Source organism: Haliaeetus albicilla, chromosome 18, assembly GCF_947461875.1.
Source record: "Haliaeetus albicilla chromosome 18, bHalAlb1.1, whole genome shotgun sequence".
In the NCBI taxonomy this organism is placed as follows: Eukaryota; Metazoa; Chordata; class Aves; order Accipitriformes; family Accipitridae; genus Haliaeetus; species Haliaeetus albicilla.
In genome coordinates, this window is record NC_091500.1 from 2,292,334 (window position 1) to 2,311,322 (window position 18,989).

At 45.3% G+C, this 18,989-nt stretch overlaps 1 protein-coding gene across 10 annotated transcripts in view; it reads left to right on the top strand.

Annotated features, from left to right (window-relative positions):
- The window catches only part of EXTL3 (exostosin like glycosyltransferase 3), a 158,124-nt gene that overhangs the window by 119,258 nt on the left and 19,877 nt on the right, over nucleotides 1-18,989 (top strand). For all 10 annotated transcript variants that reach the window (XR_011328571.1, XM_069805511.1, XM_069805507.1 and 7 more), the window contains one exon: nucleotides 677-3,301. Coding sequence is in view for 9 of the 10 variants with exons in the window: in XM_069805511.1 (XP_069661612.1) it covers nucleotides 1,154-3,301 (2,148 nt within the window). In the remaining variant the exon portion in view is untranslated. The remainder of the gene's footprint in view (nucleotides 1-676; nucleotides 3,302-18,989) is intronic.

An 18,989-nucleotide genomic window follows, 5' to 3' on the forward strand; every position in this document is an offset into this window, starting at 1 on the left:
TGGGACCCAACGGATCCTAACTTCGGCATCTTTGCTTTGATACACAGTGTGGACTTTTCCAGTTTTGACCAGAAATTCTCTCTCGTATGCCAGCCAGTGGAGGTAATCAGAGCCAACAGGTGTATGTTCCCTTTAAACTTTCTCTTGCAGTGAATCAAAATTTTCCAGCAGGAAATGAAAGCAGAACACTTCATCTAAAAATTCCTCATCAGCTCTAGTCACTAGAGCAGAACAATAGTGATCACACTCAGTTATGCAGTACAAATTCACAACACGCCAGCAAAAGGTGGGTAGAGAGAGCAGGTGTACATTAATATCTCCATTTTGTACATGAGGAGACAGGGGCTTGCAGATGTTAAGCAGCTTCTGCAAAGTTACACAGCAAGACGGTGGCAGAAATAGGAAACCAGATCCAAGGGCTGTGATTTTTCTGGTCTGGCCACTGAAGCATGCAACTCTAATGAGAAGCAGAGTGGCCGGAGAAAGCCATGTGTCCGCATCTAATGAATCCCATCACTTTCTCAGTTTTACTGGTATTAACCCCGGAGGTGTTAAGACATGTACGAAGGTTGCTCTTTTGCAGAGAGGACAGTTGCTTTTAAAAACTAGCAATGTCTTAGGTCACTAAGGGGTCGTTTTGTTTGCATTGTCTGAATATATGATTGTTCTCTTGTAGGAATGGCAGAGCATCAGCTGTGCAGCAGCGATGAGAAAGACTGACGTTCGTACGAGTCTCTCCTGGCTCCTTCTCCACAATGGATGGTGCCTCTACATATTCATTGGATGGTAATGCAGGATGTCGAGAGCAGCGGTAGAGTTTGGCTTGATCCCACTGTGTTTTTCTTCTGCCGGTTGAGACTTTGAATCACCATGACAACGCTGTGACACTTCCAGCAAAGGTTGCCTGCAGACCAAGGGTGGGCTGGGGGTGGGTAAGAAGGTCAATGATTGAGTCTAACGGGATCAAAAGTTGTGCCTGCAGCAAAACGACTGTAGAAAAGCCGTCAGCACAACAAGAAGATGAAATTCCCCTTCTATTGGCTTCTCGTTAAGCAGGCACAATAACATTTTTTTTCGAGAGACTCGCTATAAAAACTCTTTTGGTTATGGCTACTGATCCAACGTGATTGGGCGCGCAGCGACTTTTGAACTCATGACTGGATATACGATGTTGCGGAATGGGGGAGTGGGGAACGGAGGCCAGCCGTGGGTGTTGAGATGGTCCAGTCGGATCCGGCTCACCTGGCTTAGTTTCACCCTCTTCATTATCCTCGTCTTCTTTCCCCTCATTGCCCACTACTACCTAACCACCATCGATGATGCGGATGATGCCGGCAAGCGCATCTTTGGCCCTCGGACTGGCAATGAGCTGTGCGAGGTAAAGCATGTGCAAGACCTGTGCCGCATCCGCGAGTCAGTCAGCGAGGAGTTGCTCCAGCTGGAGGCCAAGCGGCAGGAGCTCAACAGTGAGATCGCTAAGCTCAACTTGAAGATTGAGGCCTGCAAAAAGAGCATTGAAAATGCCAAGCAGGACCTGCTGCAGTTGAAGAACGTCATCAGCCAGACCGAGCATTCCTACAAAGAGCTGATGGCTCAGAACCAGCCCAAGCTCTCCTTGCCCATCCGGCTGCTGCCAGACAAAGACGATGCAACCTTCCCCCTGCCAAAATCCAACCGGAACTGCAGGCTACACAACTGCTTTGACTACTCACGCTGCCCGTTGACATCTGGCTTTCCAGTCTATGTCTACAACAGTGATGATTACCCTTTTGGTAGTTCCTTAGACCCTTTAATTAAACAAGCCTTTGAGGCAACTGTCAGAACTAATGTTTATGTTACTGAAAATGCAAATATTGCTTGTGTATATATAATTTTAGTGGGGGAAATGCAAGAGCCCGTAATGCCAAAACCTACTGAACTAGAGCAGCAGTTGCACTCTTTGCCATATTGGAGGACTGATGGACATAACCATCTCATCATCAATTTATCAAGGAAATCGGAAACTCAGAACTTCATTTACAACATCAGCACAGGGCGCGCCATGATTGCCCAGTCCACCTTTTATGATGTGCAGTATCGACCGGGGTTTGATATTGTGGTATCGCCTCTGGTCCACGCTATGTCGGAACCAAATTTCCTAGAAATCCCGCCCCAGGTGCCAGTCAAGCGTAAATATCTGTTTAGTTTCCAGGGGGAGAAGATCGAGTCTCTCAGATCTAGCCTGCAAGAGGTTCGCTCTTTCGAAGAGGAAATAGAAGGCAATGCCCCAGCTGACTATGATGATCGGATCATTACCACATTGAAGGCTGTTCAGGACAGCAAGTTGGACTTTGTTTTGGTGGAGTTCACATGTAAGAACCAGCCTAAGGCAAGTCTGCCCACTGAGTGGGCTCTGTGTGGAGAAAGGGATGACAGACTAGAGCTACTGAAGCTATCTACTTTTGCACTGATAATCACCCCAGGGGACACCCATTTAGTGATCTCCGCTGGGTGTGCCATGAGACTGTTTGAGGCTCTGGAAGTTGGAGCCATCCCGGTGGTTCTCGGAGAGCAAGTTCAGCTACCCTATAATGATGTGATCCGGTGGAACGAGGCAGCCTTAATTATACCAAAGCCACGTATCACAGAAGTGCACTTTCTTCTGAGAAGCATTTCTGACAACGATCTCCTTGCCATGAGGAGGCAGGGCCGCTTCTTGTGGGAGACCTACTTCTCCACCTCTGACAACGTGTTCAGCACAGTCTTAGCTATCATAAGGACTCGAATCCAAATCCCAGCTGCTCCTATCCGAGAAGAAACCGCTGTGGAGATTCCCCATCGGTCTGGCAAAGCTGCTGGTACAGACCCCAATATGGCAGACAACGGTGATCTGGACTTGGGGCCTGTGGAAACGGAACCACCCTATGCATCTCCCAAATATCTCCGCAATTTTACCCTCACTGCAATGGACATCTACAGAAATTGGAATTCTGCTCCAGGGCCTTTCCACCTCTTCCCCTACACTCCCTTTGACCCTGTTTTACCATCAGAAGCAAAATTTTTGGGGTCTGGGACTGGATTTCGACCAATTGGTGGAGGAGCAGGTGGCTCTGGGAAGGAGTTCCAGGCTGCTTTGGGCGGCAACGTCCCCCGGGAGCAGTTCACAGTAGTGATGTTGACTTACGAGCGGGAGGAAGTGTTGATGAACTCCCTAGAAAGGCTCAATGGTCTCCCGTACTTAAATAAAGTTGTGGTAGTGTGGAACTCTCCCAAGCTTCCCTCTGAGGATCTCTTGTGGCCAGACATTGGCGTCCCAATCATGGTAAGAAAGTTGTAGCTACTATGGTCTTGCTTCCTGGTGGGGTTTGTACATTGAAGTTGGCTGTAGCTCTTCTGTAACATGTCAGCTCAGCTTAAGTCATCTAGGACAGCGTTCATCTCGAGTGGTTGTAGATATCTGTACCTGATCTGGACACTATCCACAGAGAAAACCAGGGAGATTACAGGTATGACTCATCTGACCCATTTTAAGTGTTTCCGTGAGAATGCCATGGCTCCTGCTCTAGAAACGCCTGTTTCTCTCCGTCGGCTTTGAAGGGAAGCCGATGTTCAGAGGTGGATGGCTGTGCTCTGTGGATGTGTGAATTTAGGTGAGATAAATTGCTGTTTTGAGAGAATTTGTTTGGTGGCCTTCGGGTTGTGAAGTACAGAAGCTGTTACGTAGGAGAGCCTAAATTGTAAAAATACGGGATCTTTAGAGGTGCCAGGTGTTTAGCACTCGTGAAACTGTCATTGCTTGTATGGAGCCTAGTATGAATCTCAAGGCTTAAAGCCAGAGATTCTTGCTTATCAAAAATCTTTGCTTAGGCTCTTTAAGTGTCACACTGTGAAGACGGTTGGCACTTCATAAATACCTAAGTAGTGACTGATTCTGCACTTTACCAGATAAATCTTTCATAAAAACAAAAGAGGGACCCACTGAAGCTGTGCAAAGTCATTTATCACTTTATATTACAAGGGATGGCAGAGAAGGAAATACAAGCCAAGGCCAACACGACCATAAGAGCTTCCATGCTCCAAAGGTTGTAACTGAGTTTTACTTAGGTTTAGGTTGATTTTTTTTTTTTTTCCCAGCCAAACTGAAGAAGCAACACCTTCAAAGACCAACATTCATTTTCATGTCCAGCTACTCACTTGCATATTGGCAGTGTTGCTTGTGAGGAGTTAATTCTCCCTAAATTATTACTTAGGTATGTATGTATTTATTTTAGGAATTCTCTGTCATCCTGGTATAACTTTCTGCACTGGCCATTGTTAACAATCGATATTAAATATAAATCTCTACGTGCTCACATAAAGAGAGCATGGGCATAGAGACACTAACAAGAAGCAACACTGTGTTGTCTGAATCCGGTTGTGTTTAGAGGACAAATGGAAGGATAATGCCTTACAAATTAGGGAAGGGAAAAATAAAAGAGGGTGATGGTACTTAAGTACGCAAACTGCATGTGGTTTATGTGACAGGACGCTACTAAGCTTAATAGCAATGTGAGCTTTATGCTTCATGCAAAGAGATTCATTGATTTAATATTTCGTTTTATTATTATTGTGATGAATAAATCCTTCTGCTCACATTTAAAAACCCTTATGGTCCAGGGACAATGAGGAGAGAAAATTGCTTGGATAATTGCAAAATAATCTTTCACATTAGTCCTGTTGAATGCCTGAATTCTGCAAAATCTTTGCATTGTGTCCGCTGAAAAACTGTGTACTCCTTCAGAACTGAAGAGTGGGGATTGTTCTCCTTGGAGTTGCTAATGGGTGTTATTTGTGAAAGAAAAATAGGTTTCTGTTGGTGGAAGTTAATGGCTTTTGTTGCTCTGCTCTCATCTGCACATCTATTGTGTTGGAGGCCCACTGGCTTTTTTGGGGGACTTTGACACACGTGAGTTGCTGTGTGTCGCCTTTCAGCCATGCGCTGGGGTTTGTGTGCTGTGGGGGATGTTTGGTACCGCTTGGTTCAAGATGAGGAAACTGTCTTGTGTCTGCTTTGGGATGTTGGGTGGTAACACTATGTTCATGGCCAAGTGCCAGGGAATGGCTGGAGCACTGTGAGCTTCTGCTGGGGTCCTTTCTGAAGGAGCATGTTGGTCTGACAGTAGGTATGCTTTCTTGCTGTTTTTCTAAATCCCATTTTTTTAAAAGAGCCCAAATCTCTTGGGATCTCCCATAGGAGGCTTAACCCATTGCAGCTTCCCTGCACCATCCCACTGAAGTGCTTGTTGGTAAGTCCACATCCAGACTGGGTCTTTAAATCATGTTGGGAGTCTGTAGTATTCATCTATATGAATGGTTTAATACGGTAATGATACAAAAATTTACCTGGGCTTCATCAAACAGTGACAGATCCTAAGATCTGCTGTGGAGAGGGGCTACAAGAACTTGGGGAGTAGAGGTGAGGCTCCATTTGAGCCTCGGTGGCTGAGACGTGGGATGTGCTAGCCAGGGTAGCCAGATGTGCAAGCAGGTGGGTACGCGGGGTTGGTAAGAAACACAAGCCCTTATGACTGCTGATGTCAAAAGAAACTGCAGAGCTGTGAATTTTATTTCTTTATGGGGAAAAAAGTGTCTTTTGATGGGGAATATCCAATTCTCTCAGATCTCGAAGCAGTGCTGTATCTCTAAGTAATAAATATGTTCCAGTAGCTTTAGGGTGCAAGGAATTGCCCTATGTTCAAGTCCCAAAGCACAGAGCTATGCAGAGGTAAGTCGAGGGAAAGAGAAGTGGACGGGCACAGATTTAGGTGCCCCTCCTTGCAACTGAAGTGGATCCAGGCACCATCTGACTGTGAGGAGTAGTGCAACAGCAGCACACGTGTGTCAGCATGATCCATGATCAAAGCACCCGAAGCCAGAAGGTTATCGAGGTAAATCGCAGCCTCGTGAGGCAAAGCAATGTGTATAGCATGTCCTGGGCTGAAAGAACCCTTGGAAGCATAATGTAGTCCCAAGTCCCACCAGCAGCACCTTGGTGGGACTTCGGGCTACACTTCAGCTATGCGGCTTTATGCTAGCTGAATACCCAAAGGAGAATTGGGCTTCCCCCTTTAGCCTTACTGCATGGGCTGACCTTAGTTCATTAATAAGTTCCTTGAAACTTCATTTGCAAACTGTGCTGCTTGGTTGTGATTTGGTCTTCTAAAGCAGGTTATGCGGTTTCTTTTCCCTGGTGGGTTGGGAGTTAATCAAGACCAAAGCTTAAAGCTGCGTTAGATCTTTGAATCTTTCATGGATCATGAGATAAACAGGGCTATAGAATATGTTTGATTTTTTAGAAACTTTTACTTAGATATAGATTTCTTGTGATGGCATAATTTACTAAAAAAATCAGTAAGATTCCTTAGCTGCACAGGAGTCTCTGATAAAATATTCTGGCCCTGTACTGAGCTTGAAGTGACTAGGTACAAATATAATTTAACGTGAAGTTGTGTGTGTAGTCATTCAAGGCTGCCCCTGGAACAGATGTAGGTAGATTACCCTTTAATTTAAAGTGCCTTTGTGCTGGAGTTGAGCTGTAAAAATTGTTCCCATCTCACGTTAAACAGAATCACAGCAAAAAACAAAGGTTGTGAGAAGTCTTGTTTGTGCAAGCTTACAAACACTTGCTTTCTGCAAGTGTTTGTATCTCTAGCGCTGCATTAGGAAAACTTCCTCAGACAGAAGAACCTGGAGAGTGTGACTCTACCAGCACCAACAGTGACATTGCAACTACTGCTTAACTTCTGAGCACCTCCCTGCAGGATTTACCCAGCATTGATGCATCCTTCAGGATACGTACTTCAAGATGTCTGGAGCATCTGCCAAAGTCGCAATATACTCAAGGAATTAAAAGCTGCCCAGACTACCGATCCCTGCAGGCAGTTTTGCTCCGCTCTGTTGCAGCGAAGGTGAGAGCCCTCCTGTACATGGCATTGCTGCAGTTGCTGAAGTCCCCAGCATGGTGCTGCTCACAGCTCACCAGCGAGTGCTGCTGCTATTTTCATGCTTACGGGGAAGAAATTTGGATTAAATACTGCTCTGAACAGCTGGAAGGACTGCACTAGGGTTTGAGTGAGGTGGTGATACTTGGCTGTTGCTCCTGCACTGGCCCTGCACGCACATTAATCTTGGAAAGATTTCCACCGGTGGAATAAAGGAGGAGTCATTAAGGAGAAGATCTGGTTCAGTCTTGGGATAGAGACTTCCAGCTTCCCCTTTCAGTATCTCTGCACTTAGGATTTCTAAATGGTGTACAGGCGATGACAGGAGAAACCTCACTCTTTGCTTTGCAATTCCTTGACAGCATTTTCATCCGCATGAATAAAAGTGAAGGGAAACAAATGAAACAAAACACTCAGGCAACCACACATCCAGCCCACGCAAATGGTAATAAGATGCACCCAAGAAGATTCAGATCCTGCTGCGCTTTGCGGTGTGCTCGGCACTGATGTGCTGCTGCTTTCTGGTTGCTAAAGGGCACTTGCTTGCAATTCCTTGGCAAACTTGCAGCGTAGATGCAAATCCAGATGCTTAATAAACCCAATACATGATTTTTGCAGCTTTTCAAATCCTCCGGAGCTGATTCACTGTCCATCTTCCATGCAGCTCTGAGCAGGATGTGGATTGGGGCAGGGGGACAGGATTAATTTTCCCTGTTTCTGCTCTGGTTTTAATCGTACAAACCTAAAAGAATGAGTTGAGCTTGAACAGCCAGAGTTACCTGAAGAGAGTTTGTTTTAATATATTTAATATGTATTTCAGAAGGTCGCCAGGGCTGTGTATGCCCTTGATTCAGTGGGGAAAGCACAAAGCCCTGAGCAGCAACATGATTAAGCTCTGGAGCAACTTGCACTCAAAACAGCCGCAGATCCTCTAATGCAGCAATTAAATTATCCATTTCCCTTTCAGAAACTTCCTTAAAGCCTCCCAGGAGTTGCAGTCCGAGCCAGGAAAGCAAACGGTGCGCTCAGCAGCCTCCCCTTACCTCCTCTGCTACCCACGTTTCTCAGCCTGTGGGTCATACCCTGGAGATGGGATGAGACTGGGAAAGAGAGGACTGAGCTCAGGACAACCCTGAATTTGGTTATAATCTTGAGCAAAAATAATTCTCAGCCCTTTGTAGGCACCCTCTGTCATCCAACTCCAGCATCTTCGGGTTGGTCTTTCTCTTAAACTGGATAAAGATGTGTTTTTAACAGGGTTTGGTTTTTTGTTTGTTTTCCCCCGTCCTTAGTAGAGTAAGGAGAGAGCATCTAATTTTAAGTAAATGTTTTGCCAGCCAGAGAGGAACCACTGCTTTGAATCTGTGTTGCCAGCACAGCGCTGTCTGGTTGCCAAAGGCTGCAGAGGTCCAAGCAACATGAAAAAAGGTTTGTGGAAGACAGACAGCTTAGCAGGGACAAATGGTTCATCTGTTTACAGGGGCGTTTGAACCTTGAACAGTGATTTCCAAGCAACATGGTCTTTATTTCTTTTTACTTTTTCCTGTCCTGAGCCCTTCTCACACAGCTCAGGGGGGCTGCTGACATTACCTATCTCAAATCCATCGCTTTGGATGCGTGGGCTGAGGGATGGCACCAACTGAATGATGGTGCACCATCTGAGCCTGCCAGGCTGGGTACGGGTACGTTGGAGGCAAAGGAAGAGTGAGATTTATCCTTGTTAGCTGATAATGGAGATTTTGTACTGACCTGAGGTCAGGGTTTATTGCTGGGGTGGGTGGGTTGGATCAGGACTATCTAGTTGTGTCGTGGCTTCACTTTGTTTTGAGCCAGTGTAACATGTCTCCCGCTTTTCAAATAATTACTGGATTTCGGTTGGGTTATTTTGGAAGCCCAAGGGCTTTGCATGGGCTGCCGGTGTCATGCGTGGATTGTTGCCTGTGAACCCAGCTGAGCTGCGAAAGGGCTTCCCACATTTGGGGTTAAATCTTCTTCAGCCCCAAACAATATTTTCACAACCTGTGCTCATGTTCTAAGAAATTACAGCCTGAACTTTCAACTCATCTTTGTTTTCTGCGTGCATGCATGTCCTTTGGTGACAGAGCCGTGGCTGGAAAAGCCCTCCAGTAGTTTGCTTTCTCCTCTTCCTCTGGGTTAGGTGGTGTGTGCTTGTAGGCATTTCTGAGCAATTTAGCTGGGTTCACTGCCAATGCCAGCTCCTGTGGCATTCGGCAGTGACTAATCCTTTCCTTCAGCTTTGTTACAGAATAAGTAGCTGGCTTTGATCTCTGCAGCCAGTTCCAGTGGCGTAACGTCCTTTTCTGCTGGCTTGGTGGCCGGCTGAGAAGGCTCATTCAATTTAGCTGCTTGTTTAAAAAGGAATAGTCTTTGGAAAATGTCTAATCCGGAAGCATTGCTGCATCTGCAGACCTGTTTGGCTGGCCGTGGTGTCCCTTGAAATGCCACCTGTTAATCAGGAGCAGACTGGGTGGAAATGCCGTCATGACTTTCCCCTCTGTTTGGACAGCATCTGTGTAACTGTACTGTGCTGAGTCGCTGCTGAAGGATGGATGCCTTAGGTTTGCATATCCTTTCCAGCAGAAATACTTGAAGGTGCTTTGGTATCTCTTATTTCAAGGAGCACAATGGGGTCCCTTGGTGATTCTTCTGGCTGAGAAGAGGAGGAACAGAACCTGGTCAGACTAACATCAGTGTGTAGCATGCCATGGCGGCAGCATGAACTTCTCTGCTTGTCCTTCAACATCATGTTTGGTTTTCTGATAAGAGCAGAGCCAACCTTGCAAACTAACAGCTTGCACAGTCACCAGTAACTCAAGCTAAACCGGAGTGGTGTGCGTGATCCAGGCCGAGGTCCTCACGGGGACCATGAGTTAAATGAGAGAATTAAAAGTCTCTGTGCTCATCACACCAGCATTTCAATAGATCCTTTTCCTTCCTGGGAGCTCTGTATAAATACCAGCTCAGGTCCTAACTCAACCAGGTACTTAAGCACGTACCTAACCCTTCCTTGGTGACGTTACTTGTGCTTTTCTGGACCAACTTATCTGCTGAAGCTCCTCGGTGAGTCAGAGCTTTACACTGGGCCCTGACAGCTTTTCCCTACCTTACCCTAGCTCACAACTCTTGCATACAAAATCAGGAGGAACCCAACTTAACTTTTAGGTCCTGGTTTGCATATGGGAGTGGGGAGCTACAGGTATGCTTTCAGAAGGAACAATTTAGGCTATACTCTCTGTGACAAAGGAAATCAGCTGAGAAAATCACCTTGTTTCTTAGCACTAAGTCACTTTACACAAGAGATTGCACCATCCATGGGTTAAGTGGGCCCTATCCAGTGCACTAGCTTTACCGGCAGTGTATCATGAGTTAAATTTCTCCATGAGAACATTATAAGGCAGGGCGACGTTGCACGAAAAGGTCTGTGTGCTGCTGTCGGGTACGTAGCACCACCTGCTGCCTGCAGAGCACGGTGCTGCTGGAGGGGCAGATTAGTTCTCAAATCCTTGCGAGTTTTGCTGTCTTGATATGTATTTTTACTGTTGTATAGCAGAAGAGGAAGAAGCAAATTTGCTGCTTAGTTTACCTGTGATGCTAAAATCCAGATGCTTGTCACTGCAGGGCCTAAGCAAAGATGCAGTGATGCGTGAATGTACGCTGATAATGTAACAAGCGGTGCCGACTTCTTAGGGATTTGCAGTCTGAATATTAACTCAAACACCCTTGCAGTACTCCACTGCTATTGCCTAAAACCAGCGCTTAATTCTCTTGCATGCCATATGCTGGCTTGTAATAGCTTTTCCATAGACAAAATGTTACCGTAGCCTCAGCTCTCTGAATTCCCTTGGCTTAGGATGCAGCTAATGGGGTCGGTGACCAGAAGGAAGGCATACTTCGGGGCACTGGAAAGGAAACACAAGGGAGGGAAGCATCCTTGCACACTACTGTGTACATAATCGGATGGTTTTTCTTGCACTTGAAAGCTTGAAGGTGTCACGGGGGCCAGTCCCCCTGTTGAAGCCTTTAACCATCAACACAAAAGCTGTCTGTGCATCTTTAAAACGCTCCCCACTCTGGAGCAGAGTCTGTCACAACAGCTAGGGGACAAAAGTGGCATGACAGGACTTGGCACAGGAGTCAGTGCAACAGCAAAATACCACATTGTTTTTCCAGGGCTGGATTCCTGCTACTTTTAGGGTTTGCATGGTGGCCTGCATATGCCTGTTTAAATAACAACAGAATATTTAATGTCCCCAAATTTATTCCATACAGTGGAACAGGCATGGGGGGGTCACTGAGCATTTGGATGCATTTTGTTTATTTTTTTCTTGTTTTCACCTTCTTTTCGTTCTCTGTGGCTTTGCTACTGCAGCTCTTACTTAGTTCATATGGCACCATGTGTTGACATCCACTCACTGCAAGCTACACCCTTCTTCTAGTAAAGTCCCAGACCCCGAGTGTCTGTGTTTCTTTTCTTCCTATGCTTTTAACTGTCTTGGTGGAGCGGGTTTGCTGTGCAGAATCATTTGATTGTGCATTCTGTACAGACTGCCTTATTTGTGAAGTGAAGACAGCCTTGTTTCCCAGAGCAGCTATAACTTGATGCTGTACCACAAGAAATGGATGGGTCCCTAGGCACAGGAGAGGAGGAGTGAGCTGTAGTCACCAAGGTCAAGAATTTGGCTTTGGTTTGTCGGTATTAAATAGATGGGACAAAACAAAATCTGTGTTTTTAAAGTTTGCTGGAACAGGAGGGACCTCACAGGGCATTGGGACATCAAGGAGGCAACTGAGGGACATGAGAAGGTTATAAAGAGGAAGGTAGCTCTTGCATACAAGGTTAGAGAAAGAGATGAGGAGCAGGAGAGAGGTTTTAATCACTGCTTGTTCTTACGTGTCTGGTGTAGCTCGCAGATGCCTCCCCAAGCTCTGTGGGATCAATCAGCAAAGATATTGCAGCTCTCAAATAGAAGATGGTGACTTATTCCCAAGTTTACTGGTGGGCTGGTGATGGTGTAGTACAGCAGCACACAGTATTACTCACCTCCTGGACAGTCTCTTACCCCTTTTCCCCATGGTACCTGCCTGTATCTGATGAGGAAGCAGGTGCTGCTCTCCCTTATCTAACTGATGGATGCTTTTTCTTCAGTTTTCTTGAAATCAAACTCTGTGGTTAGCGATAAAGCATGACAGATCTCCCTGCTGTGCTGTGCATATGGAGCACTCCCCTGTCCAAAAAGCAGCGCTTGGGTCTTTCCTGTGCTTCTGGAGGAGGAAGTTCATCTTGTGGAAAAGCGATCGATAAGCAGAAAGGTGGTGGAGTAGCTGGATTCAGAACCAAGGGCTGCAGGTTTTTTTCCCATTGTCCTGACTGCTGGATCCATGGAGTCAATACTGTTTAACTACAAGTACCCAGACAGGATGGAGCTTTATTTTTTTCCTGATGACAGTGAGGGGATGCCATTTTAGAGAGCATAAGAAAACCAAGGGAAAAACTAGTAGTTTTAAGTCACTTCTAGTTGTTTAAAGCCTTCAGTTAATTAATGAAAATCTATGTTAGTCCTGCGAGGAAAGATGAGGAATATTTCCCTTTTCCCGAAACTGGCAAAAAGACCATAAACAAGGAGCTAAGGACATCTTGCTAATAAGCTAGAGGGAAACTGAGGCATAGAGAATAGAAAGCCATGGCTGGTCACTAAAGCATGTACTTGTGCATCTCCTTAGAAGGTGGTAGAAATGCTGTTTTCACCTACTTCCAGATTTACTAGCAGCAGAAAGATGGGAAGTCTGGTGAAGCTGTTCTTAGGCTTCCCAGATAACATTTTCAGATCAAAATAGTTAAGCAAAGTCTACAGGTTTCTGAATGCTTATCTGAATTGAACTCTGAGGTTTTTTGAGGTTTGGACAGGGAAGGGAAATGGGTTTTGTTCTCGACATTGAACATTTAAAGCATTTTGGGCAGGGAGGTTCAGTTTCCAACTTCAATGTGGAAGGGCTAATCATCGCTTTGATCTCCCGAGCTGCCCAGAGCCCTGGCTGGTGGAAGCCTGCCTTATCTCTACAGTAAGGGACAGCCCCATCTTTTACTGTGAAAGAAGAGAGCTAAGAGGGAACAAGAAAAGCACTTTTCTGGGGAATATAATTCTTTGTAGTAAGGCTCATTTTCCTCTTCCTCTGAATGCAAGTGAGAAAACAAATTGGTTTCAAAACACTGGTAATAATTAGGTTGATTTTATCAAAAATTTATAAAAGGAATTGTTTTTAATTATGCCTCATTTATGTGAACTCTGTGATTCCTAACACATGCTGGTCCTTAATTCCCAACCCATACTGTGGGTTGTGGGAGGTGGTTGTGGTAGTCTATTCCTCCCAACCATGTGTTTGGCAGTAATATATTAACTACCTCTTAATGGAAACATTTATTCCCCCTTGACTTTGTTTAACTTTTTAATTTATTAGCGGGAGAAGTTTAAATAGATCACTAAGTAGTAAAAGTCTTGGGGGAAGCCAAGATTTGAAGACCGTGACGTTGCCCAACACAAAGCCCATGGCTTGGAGAGTGTGGGGATGGTCTTCCTCTTGCTGCTACCTTCTGCCCCTCTGGATGGAAGACTGTGGGCTGGTGTGAGACATGGACCAAGTGAAGTAGGATTCAGCCAAGGATTCCAGCAATTAGGATCCAGCAATTGAAGCCTATGAGCAAAGGGAAGATCCTCAGAAACCCATCTGGGGCTTGTATCCTGGTTTGTCATCAACTGGCTCTGTCATGTCGAGTGAGAAATTATTTATTGCTTGCTGAGGCGAGATTGCATGTTCGGTGAAAATGCCTTTCCTCTTTATTTGACCACATTCAGGCTAATATCCTGACCCTATTCTCTGATATTTGAGCTGTTGGAAATTGCTTTTCTTGATGAGCTGTACTCACGGAACAACCAGAACAATGAGAGATAAAATGCTGATTAGAGAATCGTGGTATGGGTTTGCTAGTTCTTTTCTTCTAACATTACATAAAAGAGCTCTCATCTCTAGATAATGGATTTGAGGACAGACGTGCTGGCAGAAAGCTGTCTTCATTTCATCCAGACCCATCAGAACTTTCCCAGTGAGATCTCAGCCTTCTCATCTCAGAGGTCCCCAGAAGACTTCCAGTCTGGAATAAACCTGGAAGTCAAAAGTGGGTTTGAATGCCTGAGTGCTCTTTATGGTTGCTGCTCCCAGCCATGTAAGCATTAATAAATCCTCTGTCCTCTTCCCATCAAAAAATAACCTACCTGCAAACTTGATGCTGTCTTGGCTCTGCTTATATACCAAGTTTATATACCGGCTTTTTTAGTAGCTGCTCAGTAAATTAATAGTCTGACCCCAATTCCTTCCTCTGTTAGTTTAGATGTAAAGTTCATTTGGATGCCTTCAGCCCACAGATATGAATGCCAGCGCTAAAGCTTTTCTAGGATAGGACACAGCAGCTTTTAAATGCTGAACAACACCACTCAGCATCGTTAGATGTAATGTATTCCAAACAGTGAGACATACCAATTTTAACAAATTTAAAAATAATCACACCTGCTCTGCCAGGCATTTTCTTTTTCTGTGGTAGTGGAAATCCTGTTCGACAGATACCGAGTAGAAAGAGAAGGAACCTGCTGAAGAAGTAATTGTACAACAATACTGAGGATTTGCACTGACAAAAGTCTCTGTTAATTAAAGCAGCCGGGCTATCAGCCAAAGAGCAAAGTAGAAAGATAAGCTCTGCCTCACTTGGTGAACAGAAAGAAGATATTTCCAGTAATCCCCTGGGACTGCATCCCTTGGGTTTCCAGCACTTTCTTTTTCCACTGGAGATGCTCTGACTCTCTGTTGTGCATTTCTGTATCTCTAAGATGGAGGTTGCTGTGTTTCCTTCCCATTGATGCTGATGACGTGGTATTGCATGGCAGCTGATGGCTTGGCAAGAAGAGGATACCTCAAGGGTGCTCCTTAACCACCTTGCTGACTTTTGCATGCTCTCTGTCTTGCAGATGAGATGTGACAGCCCTTCTCAGATCCATCCCTGAGCTCTCGGTCCATTTGCTGCCAGACTTCTCAGCATGGACCAGGGGACTAGCAATGTGTCTTTTCCAATGAAATTAGAAGTGCATGACTTTGCTAGTGGAGTCTTAAGAGTAGAGGGCTGAGAGAGATCAGGGCTTCAGTACTTCAGAAGTTTATGGGTTTTGCTTGTTTTTTTAAATAAGGTCAGGGAGTTGCAGTTTGTGCATCTTAGGCTCTCATATGACTCTTCCAAGGAGGACAATGTACTAAGATTGTATCTGGCCTGACACATCTCCTGCCACATCTGTGATGAGCACTCCACCTACATGGCGCAGCTGGGAAAGTGAGGCAGGAACACTGAATATTTTTGCCAAAATAAAGTCAGGCTTTCCCAGTTGGTTCCTCTGTGAGCTGGTTGGGTTTTTCTTCTTCATCTGTTACAGGCTGTATTACACAGCATTTCTGGCCATGGGCTCTTTCCTGGCCTGTTTTCACTGTGCTGCTCTGAATTTCACAAGCTGCTCCGAAAACAAATTACCCCAAGCAGTGTGCAGCAGTCCTGGCTGCGGGTATCACTCCAACCTTCTGCAACTCTGCCCTGCGTGGTGCAGTGCCAGGTTCCCTACGATACCCAAAACAGATCCAGGAGATGAAAGCTAGTTCAGAGCAGTGATCACTCTAGCCTGATGTGCTCCTCAGGCTCTGCCTGCCTCCAGGGATGGGCCAGGATGCTGCAAGGATCTGCTGGCAGAACCAAACTCCTGCTGAATTTCAGGAGTCAAAGTTGGCTTAAATCTGAAGCAGAAAGGTGGCATCTGTTTGTAGGCTTACTGGCAATATGCACATCTATTCCTGAGCTGTTGGTATTTACCAGTCTAGCTCTGGAAAGTTTTTGCTACCCATAAGCAGTTTGAATCCCCCATCCCTGAGCTCCAGGCACTAATACTCCACCTTGTGAAAAGAGTTAATAGATGCTGCCTGCCCTCTTTCTGTCTCTTTGTGTGTCCTCTTTTTCAACAGCGAGGGCTGGTTAGAAATGGCATCTCTGTGTTTTACCTAATATTAGCAAAATTACTTTAGTGCAGAAAATGCAAGGCAGGTGTCCCCATTTCATCAGCTCTCGGCTCTCCCTGAGCACGCTGCTGGATCTTGTACGGGGAGAGCTCAGGCGCCCGGGCTTGATGGAGACACGGAGCCAAAGAAGGGATGCTGTAGAGACAGGGAGGTCATAGTGGGAAAAAGCTTCCCCTGGGATTGAATTTTGTAGTGCAAACAAAATTTATTGGGGATGGATATGGGGAGGCTGATATAAGGCTACTATTTTTCCTGTATTAAGCGATATAGAGCTGTGCTTCTCCAGCCCCAAGCTTCTGGGTCTCAGCCTTATGCATCCAGCACTGTTGATGCTGCACAATCGGGCCTTGGGTAACATTTGTCGGGTTTTGTGACTTAGAACCTGAAAGGGCAATATTCCTGTTGTATAGGACTGACCTTTGAAAATCCTCTAACAGTTTATTTCCATCCAAAGATCTTTGAGTTGTTAGCAAACATTTGTCAAACGAACAGCTGCCCTGTGAGATTAGGAAAGGATAGACGGCACCAGTTAAAATGCAGCCGCATCGACTTGGAGCATGCCAGTAGTTTCAACAGTGCATTATATCATTACCCCGAGCTTTAGAAGAACAAGCTGTTTTATCCAACAACCTTTTTGCTATTAAAATTACCACTATAGCAGCCAAGGGGTATTTAGAGAGGAAGAAGAGGCACAGAGGATGAAGTCAGAGTTGAGAGACTGTCAGAAGCAAGAGCTTGAAGATCGAAAGGGTAAAACGAAGGCTGAGAAAACAGAGAGTTTTTCTGAGAATGTATTTTGTTGTTAGGATGAGTGTTTCAGTGCTGTCACTAGAGAAGTCTTGGTGGCAGGATCATTACCCTTCTTGCAGAAAGCTGGATGTGACACCCCACGTGGCCTCTTGCGAAGGGTCTCTGGAGGAGCCGTGGACAGCAGGACAAGAGCAAAACATCACAGCAGAATCAGCATCTGGTAAGGGCCAGACTGCAGGCCAGTTCAACACCACCACTTTTAAATTGCAGCAGAAACCCGCAGACAGGATGTTTCTAGTTTATTTGCATTACTTTGTCTTACAAAAGTCAAATAGTCGTGTACGTAAGCCCTGGCTTGCATTGAATCCATGTGTGCTCTTGCTACAGACACTTCTGCAATCCGTTGTCTCCCCAGCATGTTTCAGCTCTGAGCGCTGAGACCGCTTCTAGGCTGGGCCGAATAAATTTCATCTGAATTTTCGGGCCTTGAATACTAAGACAGGATTTGCCAGATTGAAAGCAGGTTTGCAATATTTTTCTAGCTGCAGCTTGAAAAAGCATCAATAAAGAACCACCAATTCATTCACCTGTCAGAACATCATCACGTCTTTGGATGTTGCCAATTTCATTCCAAAATACAACCCCACCAAACCCAAAATTGGGGTTATCAGTGTGAGATCTTCCCTTCTCAGATGGCTTTCTCTGGTTTCACAGCAAACAGCAACTTGTAAATCTGGCTCGTGATCCCAGATGTGCTAATGGAAGTTAAGTCGTGAGCTTTTCTGTCCCCTTGCTCTCAGCAGTTTCCCCCCTGTGAGCTTCCTTGTAAAACGCAGAGTGGAGCTTCAGAAAGTTGAGAAAGGAGTGAGATGAAGCAATGGGAGACGAGGTGTTTGAAAGCTTCAACTGCAAGTGACAGCATGTTATCCCAGGGATGTTCTTTGGAGCCAAATAATTACAAATAATTGTAAAATAAATCTAATCAGACAACCAACTCAACGTGCATCTTTAATTGCACAGCCACTAACAGCAGCACAGAGGGAATAAAAATAAGTGAGTATCTAGATCCCTTTAATGCTAAAATAAGCATTCTTCTCCTTTAGTTTCTCTAGAAAGATGCGACAGCTGCACCCGTATGAAAATGAATAAATAATCAGTTTTATTTGTATCGCAAGCTGTTTTCTCATCTCAGAGACGAGCAACCCACTGATAGCAGTTGAGTAGTTTAAAGAAAGACCAAGTGTTTGCACATATTACGTGCATGGACACAGTATCAGCTTAAAAAAACGTATTTCCGCTAGTATCTTCCTGTGTGGTTTTGTTCTCAGTGGGGGATAACTTATGCTTGGTTTTATGTTGCATTATTTAATTACACGTATTTTAAAAATGCATCTGTTTTGCCAATTTATATGCAGTATACGCTGCCTTTGGATAGCTTTCTAGCTAAATACCCTTCCAGTGAAACTCTTTTCATACCTCTGGAGGTAAGTCTTAAAATAGTCTAGAAATCCTTTTCACTCAAATTTTGAGAATTCCTTAAGTTGGAGGTAGCAAAGCACAGAAGTCTGGAGGTTCAGGGCACGAAGGAGGGGGCTGTAACTGTTTCAAGGTGAAGAGGAAGTGCTGGGGAAGGAGCAGCAGAATAATTAATATATGAGAAAGGGGATAACAGTAACTTTCAAATCTATTCTTACAAGCAAAGATTAAAGGGAAAACAAGAAGGTGAAGAATTGCCAGGGGAAGCCACTGTAAAAACCAGGGTCTTATCTTCAGGCAGTTGATGACTGAAGAAACATACTGCCAAGAGCGTTTCTGAAGAGCTGCTTTTGGGTGGATGTTCAAATAAATTACTGATACTTTTGGTGCAAGTGCCATCAAACCAAGCAAGAGAGCAGATTCCACAGAATACGTACGCGGTAGGTAAGAACTGATGTGGAAGAGGTCTGGGAATGAGCACCGGTGGCAAAGTGCTGTCTCCTTTCTCCTGCCCACTCTCCCCCTTGCCTGGCCACAGCAGATGCTGGTGTGGCACCATCCGGAGCCAAGCGCCGCGTGGTCTGGGTTTCATCCAGACTAGCTGGAGCAGAGCAGGGAGACAGCTGGGGACGGCAAGGCTGTTTCGTGGGGAGAAACCAGTCACAAGAGGAGCGCATCCTC